The sequence below is a fragment of the Pelodiscus sinensis genome, chromosome 30 (genome assembly GCF_049634645.1).
Source record: "Pelodiscus sinensis isolate JC-2024 chromosome 30, ASM4963464v1, whole genome shotgun sequence".
NCBI classification, from domain to species: domain Eukaryota; kingdom Metazoa; phylum Chordata; order Testudines; family Trionychidae; genus Pelodiscus; species Pelodiscus sinensis.
The window spans coordinates 14,490,573-14,510,238 of NC_134740.1; the positions used below are offsets into that span (position 1 = coordinate 14,490,573).

General features: G+C 56.1%; 3 protein-coding genes across 3 annotated transcripts; all 3 read right to left on the reverse strand.

The window, feature by feature from the left end:
* Window positions 1-2,665: 2,665 nt before the first annotated feature.
* Window positions 2,666-3,088, reverse strand: LOC142821214 (ribonuclease-like). The gene has a single exon (XM_075912064.1). The coding sequence runs from the start codon at window positions 3,086-3,088 to the stop codon at window positions 2,666-2,668; it is 423 nt and encodes a 140-aa protein (XP_075768179.1).
* Window positions 3,089-4,653: 1,565 nt separating this feature from the next.
* On the reverse strand, window positions 4,654-5,013 carry LOC142821320 (ribonuclease-like). Its single transcript, XM_075912199.1, has one exon. The coding sequence runs from the start codon at window positions 5,011-5,013 to the stop codon at window positions 4,654-4,656; it is 360 nt and encodes a 119-aa protein (XP_075768314.1).
* A 9,558-nt stretch (window positions 5,014-14,571) lies between these two features.
* LOC112544246 (ribonuclease-like) lies at window positions 14,572-16,062 on the reverse strand. Its single transcript, XM_025180084.2, has 2 exons — window positions 15,985-16,062; window positions 14,572-15,315 (listed from the first exon to the last, which is right to left on the reverse strand). The coding sequence occupies exon 2, from the start codon at window positions 15,295-15,297 to the stop codon at window positions 14,875-14,877; it is 423 nt and encodes a 140-aa protein (XP_025035869.1). The 5' UTR covers window positions 15,298-15,315; window positions 15,985-16,062; the 3' UTR covers window positions 14,572-14,874.
* Between the last annotated feature and the right edge of the window lie 3,604 nt (window positions 16,063-19,666).

Sequence of the window (19,666 nt, forward strand, 5' to 3'; positions counted from 1 at the left end):
GTGTGGAGAAAATCATTTAAGGGGGCTGGGCCCTTAGGCCAAAAGGGCCATAGAGAAGTCCACCAGGAGTCTAGAGTGGCTGGGAGGAAGCCAGCCAATCAGAGGCCAGGAGGGACTATATGTGGAACTCCTCGCCAGAGGCTTCTGTCTAGTCTGGGAACACACGTCCATGTTGTTTATTGGATGAAAGGTCACTCAGGATAGTCTCGTGAAGAGTGTGAAAGGCAAAATCCTTGACAGAATGGGCTAAGATCCTCACTCCCCCAGTGCCGCCGGCATAGGCAGCATTCTGGTTAATGGGGAAGCCGGGGACGGGGGCCTGGTTGCAGAATGTGGCATTAGAGCAGCCTGAGAGTGCAGGGCTGGAACTGCCCCGCTTGTTGGTCCGGCTCTAGGAACCTTGCTGCCAGGGTGTAACGTCCTGGGTTCAAATCCCTGCTGGGCCCCATGTTCTCCAGAGAGCCATCTTGCACCTAGACGGGTCTGGAGACAGAGCAGCAGGGGGTTGTGGGCTGAGAAGCCCGGCCCGGGGGTGAACAACAAAGTCCTGGGGGGAGAAGCGCTAGATGTTGAGGCGGAGAATGGGACTGAGATAGAGAGAAGGTTCTGGTTTGGGACAACAGGAGTTGGGGGTGTAGTCCAGAGTCCGGCACCTGCCTCCCAATGATCCATTGCCCCCTTGGCACGCCGGACTGGTGGGGAATTGGTTTGGAATATCCGGCCCCACAGAAACTAGAGTCCCTGGTGTCTGTGACCGGATGACCCTGCCCTGAGCGGAGATTTGGGGGCTGGCACAGAGCTGGGGTCCCCCAGCTCAGTTTCTGACACAAGCCAGCCCCAGTTCCTGCAGGAGAAGGAATTATTGTCCCCACCCCCAAAGGGAATTAGGGTAAAACTGGCTCGGAGGCATTTTCCTCCTGACCATGCCCAGTTTACGACCGGTCCCTGCCCTGAAGCATGAAGGTTCATGGCTGTTGGGTGACGTCTGCTTTCGGGGAGCCTTTGCGGATTAGCACCAGTCTGTTTGGGGGTCCAGTGGACTAGCACAAGGGCATCTGGGAACCGGGCCCTTGTTGCTAGCAGAAGAGAGGGGCCGAGTGGGTCCAAATAGGCCGATACGGTTCACAACACGATATTCTATTTTTAGTGGGTGAGGGGGTCTGGTAGGTCTGAAAAGGGCCAGACAGAGAAGCCAAAACTCCTGCATTGCGTCCCTAGCAGGAGGCAAAGACTGAAAGCAAAGAGAACCGCTCGGGAAAAGCCGCCCGGCATTCCCAGCGCGCCGGTGACTCATCCCCTTTCCCTGCCCAGAATAACACAACAAGGGCTCTGTGCCAGGGATCGGGTTTTATTGAGTGCTGAGAACACCTGGAATTGCAGGACACGGGGGATGGGGGAAAGGTGCATAAATAACGACCGATGAGGAATAACTCTGACTCACGGTAAACGTGAGGCCAATCCGGGATCAGGCTGGACACCGGAAGGGAGAAACTGTCAAGTTCAATAAATTAATGAGGGGACAGGTGTTTTGATGGCCTCTAAGTGGCAGGCGAGAAGCTGGAGGCGTGGCCGGTGGGGAAGGGACAAGGGGGCAGGAGGAAGCCGCCATATTATGACGGACCGGCCCAGGTCTTGGAACAGCTGAGGGGGAATTGCCCAAATTCGGGGCTCCTTACAGCCCCCAGACTGGAGACCTTCCCAAACAGGCCACACACCAGTCCCACAGAGCGCTTCAGCTGCCTGCCTGAAGCCTCCCGAGCAAAACCCCTCCGACACCCCAGCTATATCCGTGCCCCAGATGGCCCCGGGCCTATACACAGGTGGGGGGTCCTAGCACCCAATCCCACCTACCCCGAACAAGTTCTGTCCGGTTCCAAGAAACCAGCCACAGATCCCTGGTCAATTTACCCTCCAGATCTTACCCACAAATCACGCTGGGCCAATCCTTTAGAATCTAACATCTAAAGGTTTATTATCACAAGAAAGAAAGGCATGAGAGTAAGGTTATTAAAGTACAGTACGTTACATGCACCGAATTTCCCAGTTCTCGACGCAGGCTCTAGCAGAGATGTTACAGCTGCTGGCTTAAAAGTCCTTGGTGCACATCCTATGTCAGGATGGGTCCTCAGTTCTTCCTGGCTCGTGATTCCCTTCAAGGCCGCATCTGGGATCAGGAGCAGATCTGAAGAGCAAGATGGAGTCGGCCACATGGCCTATTTATCCCTCCTTCCTGGTCTTTTCTTGGCTGCAGCAGGTCACCTGGCCCGTTGCCTATTCCCGTGTCCCCTGCTGGTAGACCCTAGGTATGAGTCCCCATTCTTGAGGCGTGTCCTTGGCCTATAGAGGGCTGTTGTTCCAGAGCTTTCCTCATTAGCATGTCAACAGGCAAACATTTCTGGCCCATTACTCAACCACATGCAGAGAAATATTCAGTACTCAGACCAAGTGCATGCTCATAACTTCACACACAGACATTACACAATCACATGAATAGCAGAGAGAGAATCGGAAGAAAGTAGGCTTCTATTTGACACCTCACATGGCCCCCTTTGTGCCACTTTTGGGGCCAACACCCCCCCCCCCCCTATGGGTACAGCAGTGATCTGGCTGCTTCCCTAAAATTCAGTAACGTGACACACGTCCTCCACCTTCCCGGCGCCGGGCCCTAGATGTGCTTCACATAGTCCACGGGGAGCCCTCTCCAGCAGGCGAGGACGACCCTGCGGTGGTAGCGCGTCTCGGTGTAGGCGTGGCTGGTGGCGTTGAGGGCGCAGAGCGTGAGGTGGAAGGGCGCCACACTGCGGCACTGGTTGGGCAGGCCAGGCGTCCCGCTCAGGCTGCAGATGCTGTTGATGGAGCCCGCGGGCGCGTGGATGAAGGTGTTGGAGTCCTGGCCCGACAGGTCCCGGCGCTGCATCATGGCCTGGCAGTAGGTGCCGTCGAGGGCCTCGCTCCTGGGGTAGTTCCAGTGCCGCAGGAGGAATTTGTCGTTCTGCTCGTCCCAGGGATGCTTGTTGGCCAGGGCCAGGCCAGCCGCCAGCAGGATGAGGGGCAGGAGGAGCGTGGACCAGGTACCTGTCAGAGCCATGGAATGGGCGAGAGGGGAGGGGTCACTGGATGGTTCCGTCCTGTTCCTTCCCTCTGAGCACCTGGTGCTGGCCACTTGTAACTTGATTTTGTTAATCAAGTTCCTTTGCTCGGCGTGCTTGGGGAATGCGCTCAGGGACTGCGAGAAGGGACTGCGTAGCAAACGAGCACTTGGCCAGGCCTTTGACCGGCGTAAGAGGGAACAGCTCTGGGTCCCTAGGCCGTCGGGCTAGAGGGGAGCTGGCTGGGGCCTCTCTCTCGTTAGCGACGGAGTGGCCGAGGACAAGCCTTCATGCATCGCCAGATGAGGATGCCCCCGCCTGTGTAAATGCTTGTGCGAGTGCAGGGATGGGGGCAGCTTGCAGCTTCCCACAACATCACGGTGAGCAAAAGGCAGAAGGCCCAGCAGTGCCCGGTTCCAGCTGGCACCCCAGGCGGGTATCTCAATACGCTCCTGCAAGGCGTGATGGGTTTGTGCATCGGCATTGGGGGACTGGAAGCCAAGGCCCTATGGAAATTAGAGCCCGGAGCATCTACCATAACAGGCGGAGCTGCCGCATGGGGACTGCGGGGAGGGATTCACACCGCACAGGAGGCTGTTTCTGGCAAGGGCCCAGTTGAACTCGGTTGCTCGTTTGGAGAGCTCAGCTCTCCGCAGTTATGTGGCCAAGACTGGGCTCCCTCTGGCTCAGTCCCCGACACTCGCCCGTCCCACTCTCTGCGGGGCAATTCATTCTGCCAGTATAAGAATTTCAGAAAAACTTGCTCAAAGGCAAAGTCTCTCCCTGGCCTTCCGCCCTTGGCGCCTGGCTCGTGGCCTGAAGTAGGAGTGTTTGTGTTTGTGGGGGCGGTCCCCATTGTGGGAGGGTTGTAGGGTCTAGTGGGTTAGCGCAAGGGAGGAAAGGAATCAGAACTCCTTGCACCTACGCCTGGCACTCCCGGGGGAGCGCAGCCTGGTGGTGAAATCAGGGAGGATGAAAATCCAGGACACCTGGGTCCATTTTCCATCTCTTCATAGCGCTGTGGGGTCTAGGTGGTGTGGGCCAGAGGGGTCAGCCACGTGTCCTGGATTCCGATCCCCACGGTGCAGAAAACACAGAGACTGGGCTTGAAAGCGCAGAGAACCTCACTGAAACTGCCCCCACACACACACACCTTTCCCCCCTCCACCCCTTGGGGATCAGTGCCTCACACTCGTCCCTCCCCCGAATTAACACAACACGACAGCGGTTGCTTTGCAGGCAGCAGGTTTTATGGAACTTACGGAGCACAGAGAGAACAAGAACAAAGGAAAATGGTTAAGGGTGTAGGGGACAATGAGAAATAACCGGTCATTATGAGGAACAGGAATACAACCCAGAATGAATTAAAAACACCCGCAGAGTGAAGCACTAGGGGCCGCAGAGGATGGGGCAGGGAAGGGGAGGGCGGGTGATTCTGTATAATGGACACACGGGCAGAAGCCAGTGAAGGATGGAAAACTCAATTAATTGACTCATCTGTGGAGGCCTGTGAGGAGCCGAGTGTCGTGCGAGGTGTGGAGAGTGCAGAGGGTGCACACAACGTCTACTCCTTAATATCTACAGGGAACCCGTTGCAGCATCTCAGGACTATTTTTGTGGAAAACCAGGACCCGGTGTAAGGGCCACAGGGAGGGTGGAACGTGCACTCGGTGACGGTGAAGTAATCTTTGCTCTTATACCAGCCTCCACCCAGGTGAATCCCTCCCCCACGGCAGACGTTCAAGATCTTGTGGATGGGGGCGTGGATGAAGATGTGTTTTGGCTTCCCATACAGTCTTCGGTACCACATCATCCTGTCGCAGTAGTTGTCCTGGTTGGGGAATGAGGTCTTTGGATAGTCCCAGTGGTCCCACAGGAAATCTTCAAATGGTGGGAAACATGAGTGCCCGCTGGCCATGGCCATGCTTATCACTGGATCGACCTGCCATGGGAAGAGAGGTGGGGAGATGGATGGAGAGAACATGAGGAGAGGATCTGCTTTTTCCATGGAACCTCTACGGCAACCTTTGAGAGATATTGCTTGCACATTCATAATCCGCTGATCATCATTGTCATGGCAAACAGATGTAACAGCATTGTAGGAAGAGCTGTAAGGTTTCACTGCCTAGAATTGCTGATAACAGATTCCAGGCATAGAAAAGCAGACACAAAGCTCTCCCTGAGAGACAAAGCCAGCCAACTGCTCAGTCAGGTCTCTAAAGCTATGTCTCCGCTACAAGTTTATTTCAAAACAAATTATTTTCAATTAAGAAGTCCCAAAACAACTGTTTTGAAATAGCACATCCTTACTTCAGGGATACCTCAGAATGGGTACGTCTAAACTACAGGGTTTTGTCGACAGATGTTTTGTCGACAGGTACTGTTGACAAAGCTTCTGTTGACAAAGAGCGTCTAGACGACATCCAGTTCTGTCGACAAAGCAAGCCGCTTTGTTGACATAACAGTGTGGACGCAAAGGACAGTGTAGATGCAATAACGCCTTCTAGCGACAGAACTCTGTCGACAAAAGCCGTTATTCCTCGTAGAATGAGGTTTACCACCGTCGACAAAACTGCTGAGTTTTGTCAACATTATGTCGACATAACTCAAAGGCAGTGTGGTATAGTTTTATCGACAAAAGTCCACTTGTCGACAAAACCCTGTAGTCTAGACACACCCAATGGGTCCCAGTAGGCTCCCCTAATGTGAATGCGCTACCTTGAATTAGCACCCCCAGAAGTTTGGGGGAGTAATTACTTTGAATGACTCTGGGGAGTCGTTATTTCGAAATAACAGCAGATGAGCGTCCACACGAATCTTATTTTGAAATAGCAGTTTTGCAATAGGCGTTATTCCTCATGGAATACGTGGTGAGTGTCTCTCTACAGCAAGCCTGATAAGTGGAAGTAATTTCAAAATAACAGACTTGCTGTGTGGACGCTTCCCTTGTTTTGAAATCGGGAGTTATTTCAAAATCACACTATAGTGTAGACAGGCCCGTAGAGACTATCTCAGCTATGGCTTAGTTAAGGGCCAGTCCTCTGAGAAGAAAGAGGGGTGGGTGAAAATCTACATGACTGTGTGTTTCCCCTCCCTCAGATGGTCCATATACAGCAGTAGCTGCTTTTGACTCTTGCCCAAAGACGGGGGCAAGTAAGATTTCTCCTCTCCCCGTCTCTCTGCTCACTGTCTCACCAATGCCTAGTGGGCGTGGAACAAAATCTTTAACTTGCTCCCTTTAGATGTTAGATTGCATTGTCTTCTATTTTCTATGTAGCCAATTCTGATCCTAATGCCTCATTAGCTATAGTCACTGAAACCTTTCTTTCAGTAGTTACTAAATCCAGCTAACGCTGCATCAAAACCAGCCTCTTTGAACTGGAGTGTTGGAGAAGCGTTATGTCAGAACCCGTCCCCCGCCCCACCTGATGTCGTCGCCTTCCCATGACCCCTCTCTCCCTGTTCTGCCCCACAACATCGCTCGTTATCCCTGTCCGACTGGACCGGGTTCTTCACGGACCCACACTGAGCTCTGCCCTGCACAATGCACCATTTTCCACTCAGAGAGGGAACGAGAGGCCAGGAGCCCTGACTTTCAGCCCTCGCCTCCTCTGACCACTAGTCCCTGGCTGCCTCCCAGAAACAAACTCTGGTTCCCACCCCAGAGGAGACTGGTCTCTCCCTTCTCCGAGGTGCTAGGCTACCCTGCGACTTACCCACGCCCTGGTGCCTTCGCTGTCGCGGGAGCGGTGCCTTTGCTCTGCCGAGCTGAACCTTGTCTAGCTCCGCTGTCCCGTCTGGGGTTATATAGAGCCCAGTCGGCAGGGGTGGGGGCGGGGAAATGCTATAAACGGTGGGGTCAGCACAATGCTGGAACAACTGATCATTAAGAGCAGGGGCCCAGCAGGCAGGGTGTGGGTGGGGAAGTAACAGCCGGCGTGCTGCCCAACCCTGGGGCTCCACAGACACAGCCGCTGCGAGTGGCCCTGCCAGCAGGTGAAGGTGCGATTGTAGTGCGACGGGCACGCCGGCGTCCATTGGCCCAGCACGGGGAGTAATGGCGGACGCACAGAGCCACCTGCCAGGGACGCGGGGAAGCTCCGGGCCCACTTGTCCCCAGGGCTGTTGTTTCCCGTGCTAGCGAGACTCAAGGTGAGATGGGGACCCCCCCCATGATGCAGTCGCACCTTCGTTTCCTGTGTAGACAGGTTCTGAGTCCTGGCCCACTGGCATGTTCCTAATCCAGCCCTAGCCTAGAAACTCACAGCTCCGCCGGTGTCCAAAAGTCTCCGCTATCCATCAGAACGGCCAGGGTCAGACCAAAGGGCCCATCTTTCCTCACCCACAGCTCTGCTCGCGCCCCTCCGTCCCGGCCCCCATGTCCTCCTATCTCAGCCCTGGGCTCCCCCAAAACCAGAGCTCCACCAGTGCCTCACAATCCCAACCCACAGCTCCTCTATCTCAGCCCTGAGTGCCCCCCATGTCACAGCTCTCTGGGCGCCCCCAGCCTGGCCTGAGACGCTCTCCAAGGTGCCTAAAGGAACTGGATGCTCTGGGGAGAAGTGAAGAACCAGGCCTGGAAGTCACTTGGGTGATGTGTAGGTGACTATGTGGGCAGCAGAGTGGGGAGCGCAGGGGAGAGGTTAGGAGCTCACACAGCTGGTAGCCACAGACCGATGGGCTACCGTGGGCAGAGGGCAAAGGTGAAGTGTGTGTGTGGGGGGGGCCTTGGTGTCCCATGTGCTCCCCTGACCTCTGCCAAGGTCTGCCGTTGGGAATGTCGGTCATTACACGTGGAGAGCGGCAGCAGGTGGAGATAATGAGAGAAGCTGTCGGATGACTGGTGAGAATTATTTCCTGCTGGGAGAAGAGCCAGGCCTTCATTGTCAAAGGGAACAGGTCAGGTTGCATTGGAGTTTTGGCTTCTCCCCTTCAGCTCTGGGCAGGGGAAGGAAGGTGGTTGTGGAATGAGACACGGAGAGGAATGTGCACAGATAGACACACACACACAGGTGACAACACCAGAGAGAGACAAGGCTCCAGGGGACCCAGCCAGAAGAGAAAAACATGGGCACCAAACGGACAGGTGTCGGTAAAAGATACAGACACAGACACGAGACAACACGAGAGAGAGACAAGGCTCCAGGGGACCCAGCCAGGACAGAAAAACATGGGCACCAAACGGACGGGTGTCGGTAAAAGATACAGACACAGACACAAGACAACACGAGAGAGAGAGAAGGCTCCAGGGGACCCAGCCAGGACAGAAAAACATGGGCACCAAACGGACAGGTGTCGGTAAAAGATACAGACACAGACATGAGACAACACCAGAGAGAGACAAGGCTCTGAGGGACCCAGCTACGAGGGAGGCACCGTGCCCACCAAACAGAGCGGTATCTATGAAGATACACACATAGGGTGTGTCTAGACTACACGGCCCCGTCGACGGAGCCATTTGGTGAGTTTACTAGACAGAGGAAAATGAAGCAGCGATTTAAATAATCGCCGCTTCATTTACATCCAAATGGCTGCCGCGCTGTGCCGATCAGCTGTTTGGCAACACAGCACAGTTGTCTGGACACGCTGCGGTCGGCAAGGGAAGTCTTTGTCAACCACTCCGGTAAACCTCATTTCATGGGGCATAATGGCGCGGTCAACAAAGTCTTCTCTTGTCGACCGCGACCCGTCCAGACTGCCCTGCTGTGCCGCCAAACAGCTGATCGGCACAGCGCGGCGGCCGTTTTGATGTCAATGAAGTGGTGATTATTTAAATCGCCGCTTCATTTTCCTATGTCTAGTAAACTCATCTCCATGGCCCTGTCGACGGGGCCGTGTAGTCTAGACGTACCCCTAGACACACAGACAAGCAGCCTTTGTGAGATGGCCCCTTCCCCCAAAGCACAAACACGCCCACCAGAAAGGTAGCACGGGACATGCAAGAGGCGCACAAGCAAGGGAAGAGAAGGCCGGGAACACAGACCAGCCTTGGCGTGGGACGTGGGAGGAGGTGGTGCACAGGAGCGAGCATTTGGGGAAGGGCCGACAGTGGAAAGTGCTTAGATTGGTCCACTATGTCTCCATCAATACCACGGAACTAACTCCACGTCCATCAACTCTGCTTCTGCTGCTTCACCCAGAGCGAGGCGCCGGGTGCTGGGCATTGGTACCCACGCTGCTTTCTCTCCATCCGTTCATCCCCATGGACACCCGGTTGTGTCCGTGCCGTTGTCGGCGTCTCTCAAGGCTGGCAGCTCGACAGCAGCATGGGCGGTGGCTATTGCCAGAGCGTGCTCGGCTGGTGTAATTCCTCAGACGCCACGGGGCCACCAGGGGCTATTCCTATGCAAATTGGGGACTTTTTCAGCTTCTGACCTGGCCAATGTCCTAGTTTCCCTCAGGAGGCCAATGTCCTCGTTTCCTGGGACAGGCCTTCGCTCCTTCAGCTTCGTCCTCTTTGTGTCATCAGCTCAGCTTCTCATTTCTGCTGGGGCGTGGGGACCAAAGCAGAAGTGGGGCAAAGATCGCATCATGCCATGCCATAAATCCACAGCGCATCCGCACCCGGAATACTTCTTACTACTGTGGTCACCGCTGATCAACAAAGCTATATTAGACTTGGGAAGGACAAAGAGGGCCAACGAAAGGTGGTAGGGGCTTCCAATGTGCAGCAAGTCAAAAGTCTGGGACTACGTGATTTGGAAAAGAGAGGGCGGAGGAGGGATGTGACAGAGAGCTGCAGAATCATGAACGGCGGGCAGAAAGTGGATAGGGAAGTGTGATTTACCTCTTCTCATTACACAAGAACCAGGGTCGCGCAGCGAAATGAAGAGGTAGCAGGTTGAAAGCGAAAGGAAACACTTCTTCAGTCAAAGCACAGTCAACGTGAGGATCGTAAGAACATAGGAACGGTCAGATTGGGTCCGACCAAGGGTGCGCCTACACTGCACCTGTAACTCGAAATAAGCCATGCAATTTGAGCTAGGCAAATTGTGTCAATTTCGAAATACTTATTTTGTAAATTGGTTCCAAATTTCTAAATAGCTCGCTATTCTGAAACATCCCTTACTCCTTGTGGAACGAGGTTTACAGGGACGTAGGAATAGCAAGCCCATTATATTTCAAAATAACGTAAAGATAGCTATTTTGGGGTACCAGAGGTATCCCGAAATAGCATCACAGTGTAGATGTAGCCCAAAGGTCCATCTAGCTCTTCTGACAGTGGCCAATGGCACAGTTGTGTTCCTAGAACATTCTGTGAAGACGAGAAGTGAAAACTGGGTTCAGAAAGATAATTGCGCGGAGGATAGGTCCACCCGTGCTTGGTAGCCAAGATGACTGGTGTTGCCACCTCCTTGTCTGCCCCTAAGCCGCTGGGTGCCAGAAATAGGAATAGGCCCTGAGGGACTGCAGCCCTTGAGAATTGTCCTCGTGTGTTTATTCCCTCTGAAGCCCCTGTCTCCGGTGGCTGTGGGAAGACAGGACGTTGGGACCGACAGACCGTTGGCCTGTCTGGAATGTTCCCCGCGCTGGCACTCGGAGTGCAGAACGTGAGAGCCTGCAAGGGACCTTCGAAATACCTTGTCTTCGTGTGCTTAACCCCCGCCCCCCCCCAAGATTGCAGATTCCCTGGCGTTGGGAGAGACCTGCCACTACCAGAGAGCAAACCCCCTTCTTCTTCACCCGAGGAAGATTCACTGGGGCACCTCTTCTTGTGGGGTTACACAAGCTCTTCTACCGCAAGGGGGCTTGGGAAAAACCCCACACAGCCTGCAATCTCCGATCGCTGAGCTCTCAGTCTCCGGCCTGCGCACACAGACCTCCTGCACCTTCCCGCACACGAGGGTCAGACTGCAGCCCCAGACACCCGGACTCCTGGAACAGCAACGCTGGTACCACAGGAAGAGACGGGTTTACCAATTTTTCTTTTTGGAGATTAAACTTCCCCTACACATAGGAAAGTCTTATTTACCCCTTCACGTGACCAAGGAACCAGGGGTCATCCACTGAGATTAATATTCCACACGTGTGAAACAAAGACAGCGCTGCACCAACTAACACACAGCCAAGGATGGATGCTGTGGGTACCAAAACCTCCGTTTGAGTGTCCCTGGAGGGCTCAGGGCAAGACCGTGGGACTGGGTGAGAGGGGATGGATCTTTCTCTGGGTGCCACGCTCAGAAGACGGGCGAGTGAGCTAGAGGGACCCAGAGCTGGACCCCACGTGGCCTGTCTTATGGCGAACTGAGCACAGGAAGATGCCAGCTCCCCACACCCGACGGGAAGGACTGGAGCTCTGCCCGCTGGACCGGATCTTACTGCTCGCGTAGTGCTCACGCTGGCAGCCAAGCCAGGCACTAGTCTTTCCCTGCCGTACGAACGTGATTCCTTTGAAGGAAGGACTCCCATTGGCTGCTGTCGGGTGTCTCTCCTGGTTTGGAAGGGGAGAGACGCGCCCTTGGAAGGTTAAGAAGGAAGGAAGAACGTACGAGCATCAGAGCGGCCAGACTGGGTCAGAACAAAGGCCCGTCCAGCCCAGGGTCCTGTCTGCGTCCAGGGAGCGGGTCAGCTGACAGTGGCCAATACCAGGTGTCCTGGAGGACGTGAACAAAAGGGAATCAAGTGATCCCTCCCCGTCACCCATTCCTACTTCTGAGACACAGAGTCCAGGGACACCTGGCTCGCAGCCATTGATGGACCCAACCACCATGAATTTATCTAGTTCTTTTTTGAACTACGCCTAAGTCCTAGACTCTGCAACATCCTCTGGCAAGGACAAGTTGTCTGCGCTGTGTGAAGAAATACTTCCTTGTGTTTGTTTGAAACCTGCTCCCTACTAATTTCCTTTGCGAGAGACTGACCGATGTTTTAAACCTGCCACCTATTAATTTCATTCCCACAAGGGAGAGACTGACTGATGAGCACCCTAAATGATTTCCTCTAAGGATTAAACCCAGGCTGGCTGTTCAGAAAGGGAACAGCTTGGGTCGGCAGATGAATCAGGCACGTTGGCTGGCTCCCTGCATTTCTGGCAGGTCCAATTGATGGCGCTGATTAGAGCACATGACCAAGACAGAACAAAACAAAGAGCCAGAAGGTTACACCGGATCCACACTGGTTTGCTTGCGGCCATCAGTAGAATGGAAAATGTGCACTTCTGTGCCGTAGAGTTAGATGAATCCGCACGGGTAGTTGTGCTGGAAACTTTTCTCTCTCTATCCAGCCATCCCCAGGCATGCAGTGAAAGAAATTGCATGTGATGGCAAAGGACAAGCGGGGTGTGTGTGTGTGTGTGTGTGTGTGTGTGTGTGTGTGAGAGAGAGAGAGAGAGAGAGGCAGGTTGTGTGTGTGTGTGTGTGTGAGAGAGAGAGAGGCAGAGTGTGTGTGTGTGTGTGTGTGTGTGTGTGAGAGAGAGAGAGAGAGAGAGAGAGAGAGGCAGAGTGTGTGTGTGAGAGAGAGAGAGAGAGGCAGAGTGTGTGTGTGAGAGTATGAGAGAGAGAGGCAGAGTGTGTGTGTGTGAGAGAGAGAGGCAGAGTGTGTGTGTGTGTGTGTGTGTGTGTGTGTGAGAGAGAGAGAGAGAGAGAGAGGCAGAGTGTGTGTGTGTGTGTGTGTGAGAGAGAGAGAGGCAGAGTGTGTGTGTGTGTGTGTGTGTGTGTGAGAGAGAGAGAGAGGCAGAGTGTGTGTGTGTGTGTGAGAGAGAGAGAGAGAGAGAGGCAGAGTGTGTGTGTGTGTGTGTGTGTGTGTGTGTGTGAGAGAGAGAGAGAGAGAGAGGCAGAGTGTGTGTGTGTGTGTGTGAGAGAGAGAGAGAGAGAGAGAGAGGCAGAGTGTGTGTGTGAGAGAGAGAGAGAGAGAGAGAGGCAGAGTGTGTGTGTGTGTGTGTGTGTGTGTGTGAGAGAGAGAGAGAGAGAGAGAGAGTGGCAGTGTGTGTGTGTGTGAGAGAGAGAGAGAGGCAGAGAGAGAGAGAGAGAGAGAGAGAGAGAGAGAGAGAGGCATACATTATTTCCTGTTGGGGTAGAGGCTGGGTTTGAGTTTTCAAAGGAACCGCTCCGGTTGTGCTGCAGTTTTGCTTTCCTGCCCCGAGGCAAGGGAAGGAATGTGGGGTGTGGAAGGAGACACTCAGAGAAATGCACCCAGACGTGCACACACACACGGGACACAAGCACAGGAGACACCACCAGAAACGGACAGGACTCCGAGGCTACGTCTGGACCGCCGCTTTCTGTCGGAAGCAGGTACCCAAATAGCGCTCCACAATGTGCGTACCTTCTTCCACTCGCTTTGTCGGAAGAGCTTTTTCCAGCATTTGGCCTGTCTACACCGGGCACGAGGAAGACAGGGCGAGTTGGGACTGGTCCTGCCTTGGGCAGAAGACTAGACTTGATGACTTCTGAGGACTCTTCCATTTCCATGATTCCCTATCTGCTCTTCCACAAAACGTGCCACATTCCCTGGACACAGCAGTGTCTAGACACAGCCGGAGTGTAGCATTGGAGCAGCCTGAGAGTGCAGGGCTGGAACTGCCCCGCTTGTTGGTCCGGCTCTAGGAACCTTGCTGCCAGGGTGTAACGTCCTGGGTTCAAATCCCTGCTGGGCCCCATGTTCTCCAGAGAGCCATCTTGCACCTAGACGGGTCTGGAGACAGAGCAGCAGGGGGTTGTGGGCCGAGGAGCCCAGCCCAGGGGTGGAGAACAAAGTCCTGGGGGGAGGAGCGCTAGTTGTGGGGAGGGAGAATGGGACAGAGAGAGAGAAGGTTCCGGTTTGGGACAACAGGAGTTGGGGGTGTAGTCCGGAGTCCGGCACCTGCCTCCCAAATGCTCCATCGCCCCCTTGGCACGCCGGTCTAGTTGGAGAATTGGTTTGGAATCTCCAGCCCCACAGAAACTAGAGCCCCTGGTGTCTGTGACCGGATGACCCTGTTCTGAGCGGAGATTTGGGGGCTGGCACAGAGCTGGGGTCCCCCAGCTCAGTTTCTGACACAAGCCAGCCCCAGTTCCTGCCGGAGAAGGAATTATTGTCCCCACCCCCAAAGGGAATTAGAGTAAAACTGGCTCGGAGGCATTTTCCTCCTGACCATGCCCAGTTCACGACCGGTCCCTGCCCTGAAGCATGAAGGTTTATGGCTGTTGGGTGATGTCTGCTTTCGGGGAGCCTTTGCGGATTAGCACCAGTCTGTTTGGGGGTCCAGTGGACTAGCACAAGGGCATCTGGGAATCCGGACCCTTGTTGCTAGCAGAAGAGAGGGGCTGAGTGGGTTCAAAGAGGCCAATACATTTCAGGACACGATATTCTATTTTTAGTGGGTGAGGGGGTCTGGTAGGTTTGAAAAGGGCCAGACAGAGAAGCCAAAACTCCTGCATTGCGTCCCTAGCAGGAGGCAAAGACTGAAAGCAAAGAGAACCGCTCGGGAAAAGCCGCCCGGCATTCCCAGCGCGCCGGTGACTCATCCCCTTTCCCTGCCCAGAATAACACAACAAGGGCTCTGTGCCAGGAATCGGGTTTTATTGAGTGCTGAGAACACCTGGAATTGCAGGACACGGGGGTTGGGGGAAAGGTGCATAAATAACGACCGATGAGGAATAACACTGACTCGCGGTAAACGTGAGGCCAATCCGGGATCAGGCTGGACACCGGAAGGGCAAAACCGGTGGGTTCAATAAATTAATGAAGGGACAGGTGTTTCGATGGCCACTAAGTGGCAGGCGAGACGCTGGGAGCGTGGCCGGCGGGGAAGGGACAAGGGGGCAGGAGGAAGCCGCCGTGTCCCCCTCCGGCCCGGCGCCGGGCCCTAGATGTGCTTCACATAGTCCACGGGGAGCCCTCTCCAGCAGGCGAGGACGACCCTGCGGTGGTAGCGCGTCTCGGTGTAGGCGTGGCTGGTGGCGTTGAGGGCGCAGAGCGTGAGGTGGAAGGGCGCCACGCTGCGCCGCTGGTTGGGCAGGCCGGGCCTACCACCCAGGCTGCAGATGCTGTTGATGGAGCCCGCGGGCGCGTGGATGAAGGTGTTGGAGTCCTGGCCCGACAGGTCCCGGCGCTGCATCATGGCCTGGCAGTAGGTGCCGTTGGGGGCCTCGCTCCTGGGGTAGTTCCAGTGCCGCAGGAGGAATCTGTCGTTCTGCTCGTCCCAGGGATGCTTGTTGGCCAGGGCCAGGCCAGCCCCCAGCAGGAAGAGGGGCAGGAGGAGCGTGGACCAGGTACCTGTCAGAGCCATGGCTGTGTCTGGATCCGCCTGCAGTGGGGAGGGGGGATGGACGGAGACAGCGCCAGAGAGGTTGTGAAGACCAGGAGTGGAACAGGGTTCAGAAAGGAACCAGCGAAATTCATGGAGGTTGGGTCCATCAATGGATGGGCAGGGAGGGTCCCTGGTCTCTGTGTGCCAGGGCTGGGAATGGGCGAGGGGGAGGGGTCACTGGATGGTTCCCGGTTCTGTTCCCTCCCTCTGGGCACCTGGTGCTGGCCACTGTGGCCGACAGGACCCTGGGCTGGACGGGCCTTCGGTCTGACCCGCTCTGGCCACTCTTATGAACTAGGGCAGGGGGTGGATCTGCTTTCTCCATGGTAACTCCTTGGCCCAAACCCGTCCCTACAGCCCATCAACCCCTCCCACCCCCCATCATCCCCTGTAAGACCATAGTCCTGGGATGTCCCAGCTGCCTTCAGGGGCCCCTGGAGCCCGGCACCTCTGGGACCCCAGCTGAGATCAGGGCAGTGTCTCCTCCAGCCTATTCCTCCCGCTTCGTTCCCAGAGCTGGGAAAGGAACCCAGGAGTCCTGACCCCTCGCCAATCCCATCCCCGAGGTGCATGGAGCCCCGGCCCAGCTGGACTCCCCACCCCTCTGCAGCGCCGGTGTCTCTGTTCTCCCCTCTCCCCCGGTGGGTGGGATCTCGTGCCACTCACCTAGCGCTGGTTCCTTTGCTGGGGTTGAAGCTCCGGGTCTCAGTCTCTGTGGAGCTGCACCTGGATACTCCTTCCCTGCCTGGAGCAGCCTATATAGAGCCCAGCCGGATGCAGAGGGGGCGGAGTGGGAGGGGAAATCCAGGCGAGAAGTGGGCCAGCAGCATTTCCCAACCTCGGGGAGTTCAGAGCCGTGGCCCAGTGGGCACGGCAGCTGTGGGAATCGAGCAGCCAGTTTCCTCGGGAACATCTCAGGGTGTGTCCAGCCAGCCAGCAAAGCAGCAATTTTGGGACAGGCCAGTGGGGCCATGCCTGCTTTGTGGGCACGGCTCGCAGGCAGCACAGACCTCACGGCCGTGGCCCCGTGGCTGTCCTCAGGCACGTCGGAGCTGGCGCAGCAAAGCCGACGCGCCCAACAGACACACCGTTGTGGGCCGTGCAGACGGACAACTCCTGACCCCCCGGCTCTTTCCTAATCAAGGGCCAACCACAGCTCAGCCTGGCCTGCAGCCCCCGGGTCCGCCAGCCCTGCGCTCCCCTCCTCCCACAGCTCCGCAGGTCCCCACCCGCCGTCCCCGTCCCCTGCCGCCTCCTGCAGATGCGCCCTTAGAAACTGACAGTCCCTTTGGGTCAGTGTCACAGTCCTTGTAATGTCCTGATTTCCAATAGTTACGTGTGAATTTCACCATGGAGTGACGGGGGGTCCTCGCCCAACTGAGAAGGCAGCAGCGCAGCCAGACGGATGACACGGCCTGGCATGGCCCTGCCGCCATTACTTCCACCTTGCTGTGGGCAGCCGCTGCTCTCCAGCCTCCCAGCTCGGAAGGCAGCACAGGAGGAAGGGTGACGATACTGCGACCTCACAGCAGTCACCTTCTGGCAGCCCCACAGTCCTTTTTGGGGTGGGGCCCCCCGTTTGGGAAACGTGGCTCTCCCTGGTGAAAGCCGCAGGAAAAGCTACGGAAGTCTGGATTTCACAGTCCGTGACCCATTGTGCATGATAATGAGCTATGAAACCCGTGTATTCCCCTCTCTCTGGTCATTATATTTCTGCCAACGTGGGGCAGAGAGAGAGGTGCACCCACGCACATCATAGGCTGAATTTTTGCAAGCCCTCCCCCAAGGGATTTCGATGCAGCTGAGCTCGGGGGGAAAGGGAGGTGTCTAAATCCATGTGGCAATGTAAAGGTGAAGCCTATGTTAATACGGCGCTGTTAATACAAGAAGAGAGGAGATGAGCCGGTTACTTCTAGACCAGCTGTCCCGCTCCCCGACCCACAATGCCTGGTTCCCAGCCTTGGCGCGCTGATCCCCAGAGAACTAGCGTCATGGCACAGCAGGGCCGGGAGTCGGCGTGAAACTTTGTTCCTCCCTGCCGGATGCGAGCAATTCGCCGAAGGAGGAAGGCCGCTGTCTGGGAGCCCCTTAACGAGGAGCAGCCCTTGGACATTCAATAACGAGAGGGCAGCAAGACTGGGAAGGACACAGCACGTGTGAGACACCCTGGGAGCCCGATGGGGAGATGAGGGGTCGTTGATTTCCTCGTGCCCCAAGCCATGGCTGGGTTTAGATCCGCCTTCCTCCCGCAGTGAGTCCAGGCAGGGCAGGGCGTGGGTGTGGAAAGAAACCAGTTGGGGAATGCTGCCGCTCACCCAGGAAACAACGCCGAGATGGACAAAGGCCTCGTTCACACCGGCAGGGGAGCAAACACCGTCCCGAGACAGCTCCCGGGAATCACCCGGCTCTGACTCACAGGAGCAGGAGGCTCAGACATGCCAACCACAAAGACAAACTCCAGGGGGGAGAGGAGACGGGTAGGATGCCCCCAGCCAAGCGGTATGTGCCCACAGCACACACAGACACACAACACGGGAAGCACACAAGACTCACAAGCAAGAGATTCAAATACACAAAACGCAGCCGAGGCCAAACATGAAATACCTAAGACTGGCTCCCGGAAACTCACCCGCCAGCCCTGAAAGGAGCAAAAGTTGGTGTTTTCCTTTCTGGACCGCGAGTAGCCGTAGGAAGGGGGTTTTACTGCTGCAGCGTGCGGGTGCCGCCAGAGAGGCCTGTGTTACACTGCTCTGAAACCTGGCCATGCGGGTTCCCGGCTTTGACACCAGGGGTGGAAGAGAGACAGGTGCGAACGCGATACAAAAGCTGCCCTCAATCTGTCCCCCGTCCCTACACACTGGTGTGTCTCTCTAGCCAGCCCTCCCCATGCACCCCACTTCCACGCTTTGCTAGGCCTTGGTGTACCCTCGTCTGACGTGACTTTTCCCAGCAAGCTCTCTGGGCCGTCTTCCGACCCACTTGGCTGTTTCTGGCTCTGTGGGATTTTTGCACTTTTGACGGAGATTGGCACGTCCTTCCCCCAAACATCTGTCTAGATTGGGGGCAGCCGCTTGCGATGGACTTCGGGGTGGCAGTAAATCCGACAGCTCCAAGGCAGCTGCCGGTCTCTCCAAATGACAGTGTCACACGCCTGTGCGACATCACCGAAGCAGACAAAATTCTGGAGGTGCCCCGCAAGAATGAGGGGTGTCCATACGGGCCAGCTGCTAACACATCTGGCTGTTCTCCAGGGAAGAAGCAGAAAAGGCCATGAAATCAGGGGCCTCCCGCCGTGGGAATCTATGAATTCTGTCCCCTTGAGGCTCCAGCATGGTGTGGTTAAGGGGGCCCAGACCGACCTGGCCCTGGGACCCCAGGGGAGCCCACAGTGCCTCTTACGCTACGGAGGATGCTGCAGGAATGGGGCACAGCTGCAGTTTTCATATTGGGCTCCCCGTGTGCACCTCCCCCCGACACTCTCGTGTGTTTACAGCCCATGCACACGTGTGTGTCTCTTCTCTGTCCCACCAGGCTCTCCAGGGACTAAATAATGTTCATGGTTAACCGCATTGCTCCTCTCCTGCCCACCCTGCGTGTTCTTGGCTTCCGCATTCTCTCTACAGCAACACTCCTCATACCGAAACGAAAGATCCCTGCAGTGCCCCCGAATCCTAGAATCAGAGCCCCAGGGCGGGCACCGAGTCCAGCCCGCTGTCCGAGGCAGGACCAGCCCCAACTCAGTCATCCCAGCCAGGGCTCAAGCCGGGACTGAAACATCTGTAGGAATGGAGATGCCACCCCCTCCCTAGGGAGCCCAGCCCAATTTACAGAGGAGTAGGACCCCCCTGGCTTTCGGCTTCCACATCCCCTCTAGGCTCCAGCTCCGTGTGGCTCACTGAGACAAAACCAATTATGGCCCCGGCACCCAGGGAAGCCAAAAGTGCCTCTGTGACGCTGCAGAAGATGCTGTAGGAATGCGGCCCAGCTACAGTTTTCATACTGGGCTCCCCGTGTGCACCTCCCCCCCACACCCTCGTGTGTTTACAGCCCATGCACACACGTGTGTCTCTCTTGTCTGTCCCGCCAGGCTGTCCAGGGACTACCGTTTGTGCACGCCCGACCTGAGGGCCGGCAAAGGCAGGTTGCATCTCTGCAATGTCCGGCAGCCTCCTTCCTACTAGAAAGCCAGAATTTCATCAGCTCGGCGCCTCCCTCGCTCACACCTGCTGGGCCGTGGGAAGTTGTTGTTCCAGCAGCCTTTCCGGCAGGTGTGACTGAGGGAGCTGCCCAGCTGATGCAATTCAGGCTTTCTAGTGTGAAGGAGGCCGTCGGGAGGAACCGCCCGGCA

Excerpts from the sequence above, each read along its gene's own strand:
- LOC142821320 (XM_075912199.1), bottom strand. The coding sequence starts at position 5,013 with ATGGCCATGGCCAGCGGGCACTCATGTTTCCCACCATTTGAAGATTTC.
- LOC142821214 (XM_075912064.1), bottom strand. The coding sequence starts at position 3,088 with ATGGCTCTGACAGGTACCTGGTCCACGCTCCTCCTGCCCCTCATCCTG.
- LOC112544246 (XM_025180084.2), bottom strand. The coding sequence starts at position 15,297 with ATGGCTCTGACAGGTACCTGGTCCACGCTCCTCCTGCCCCTCTTCCTG.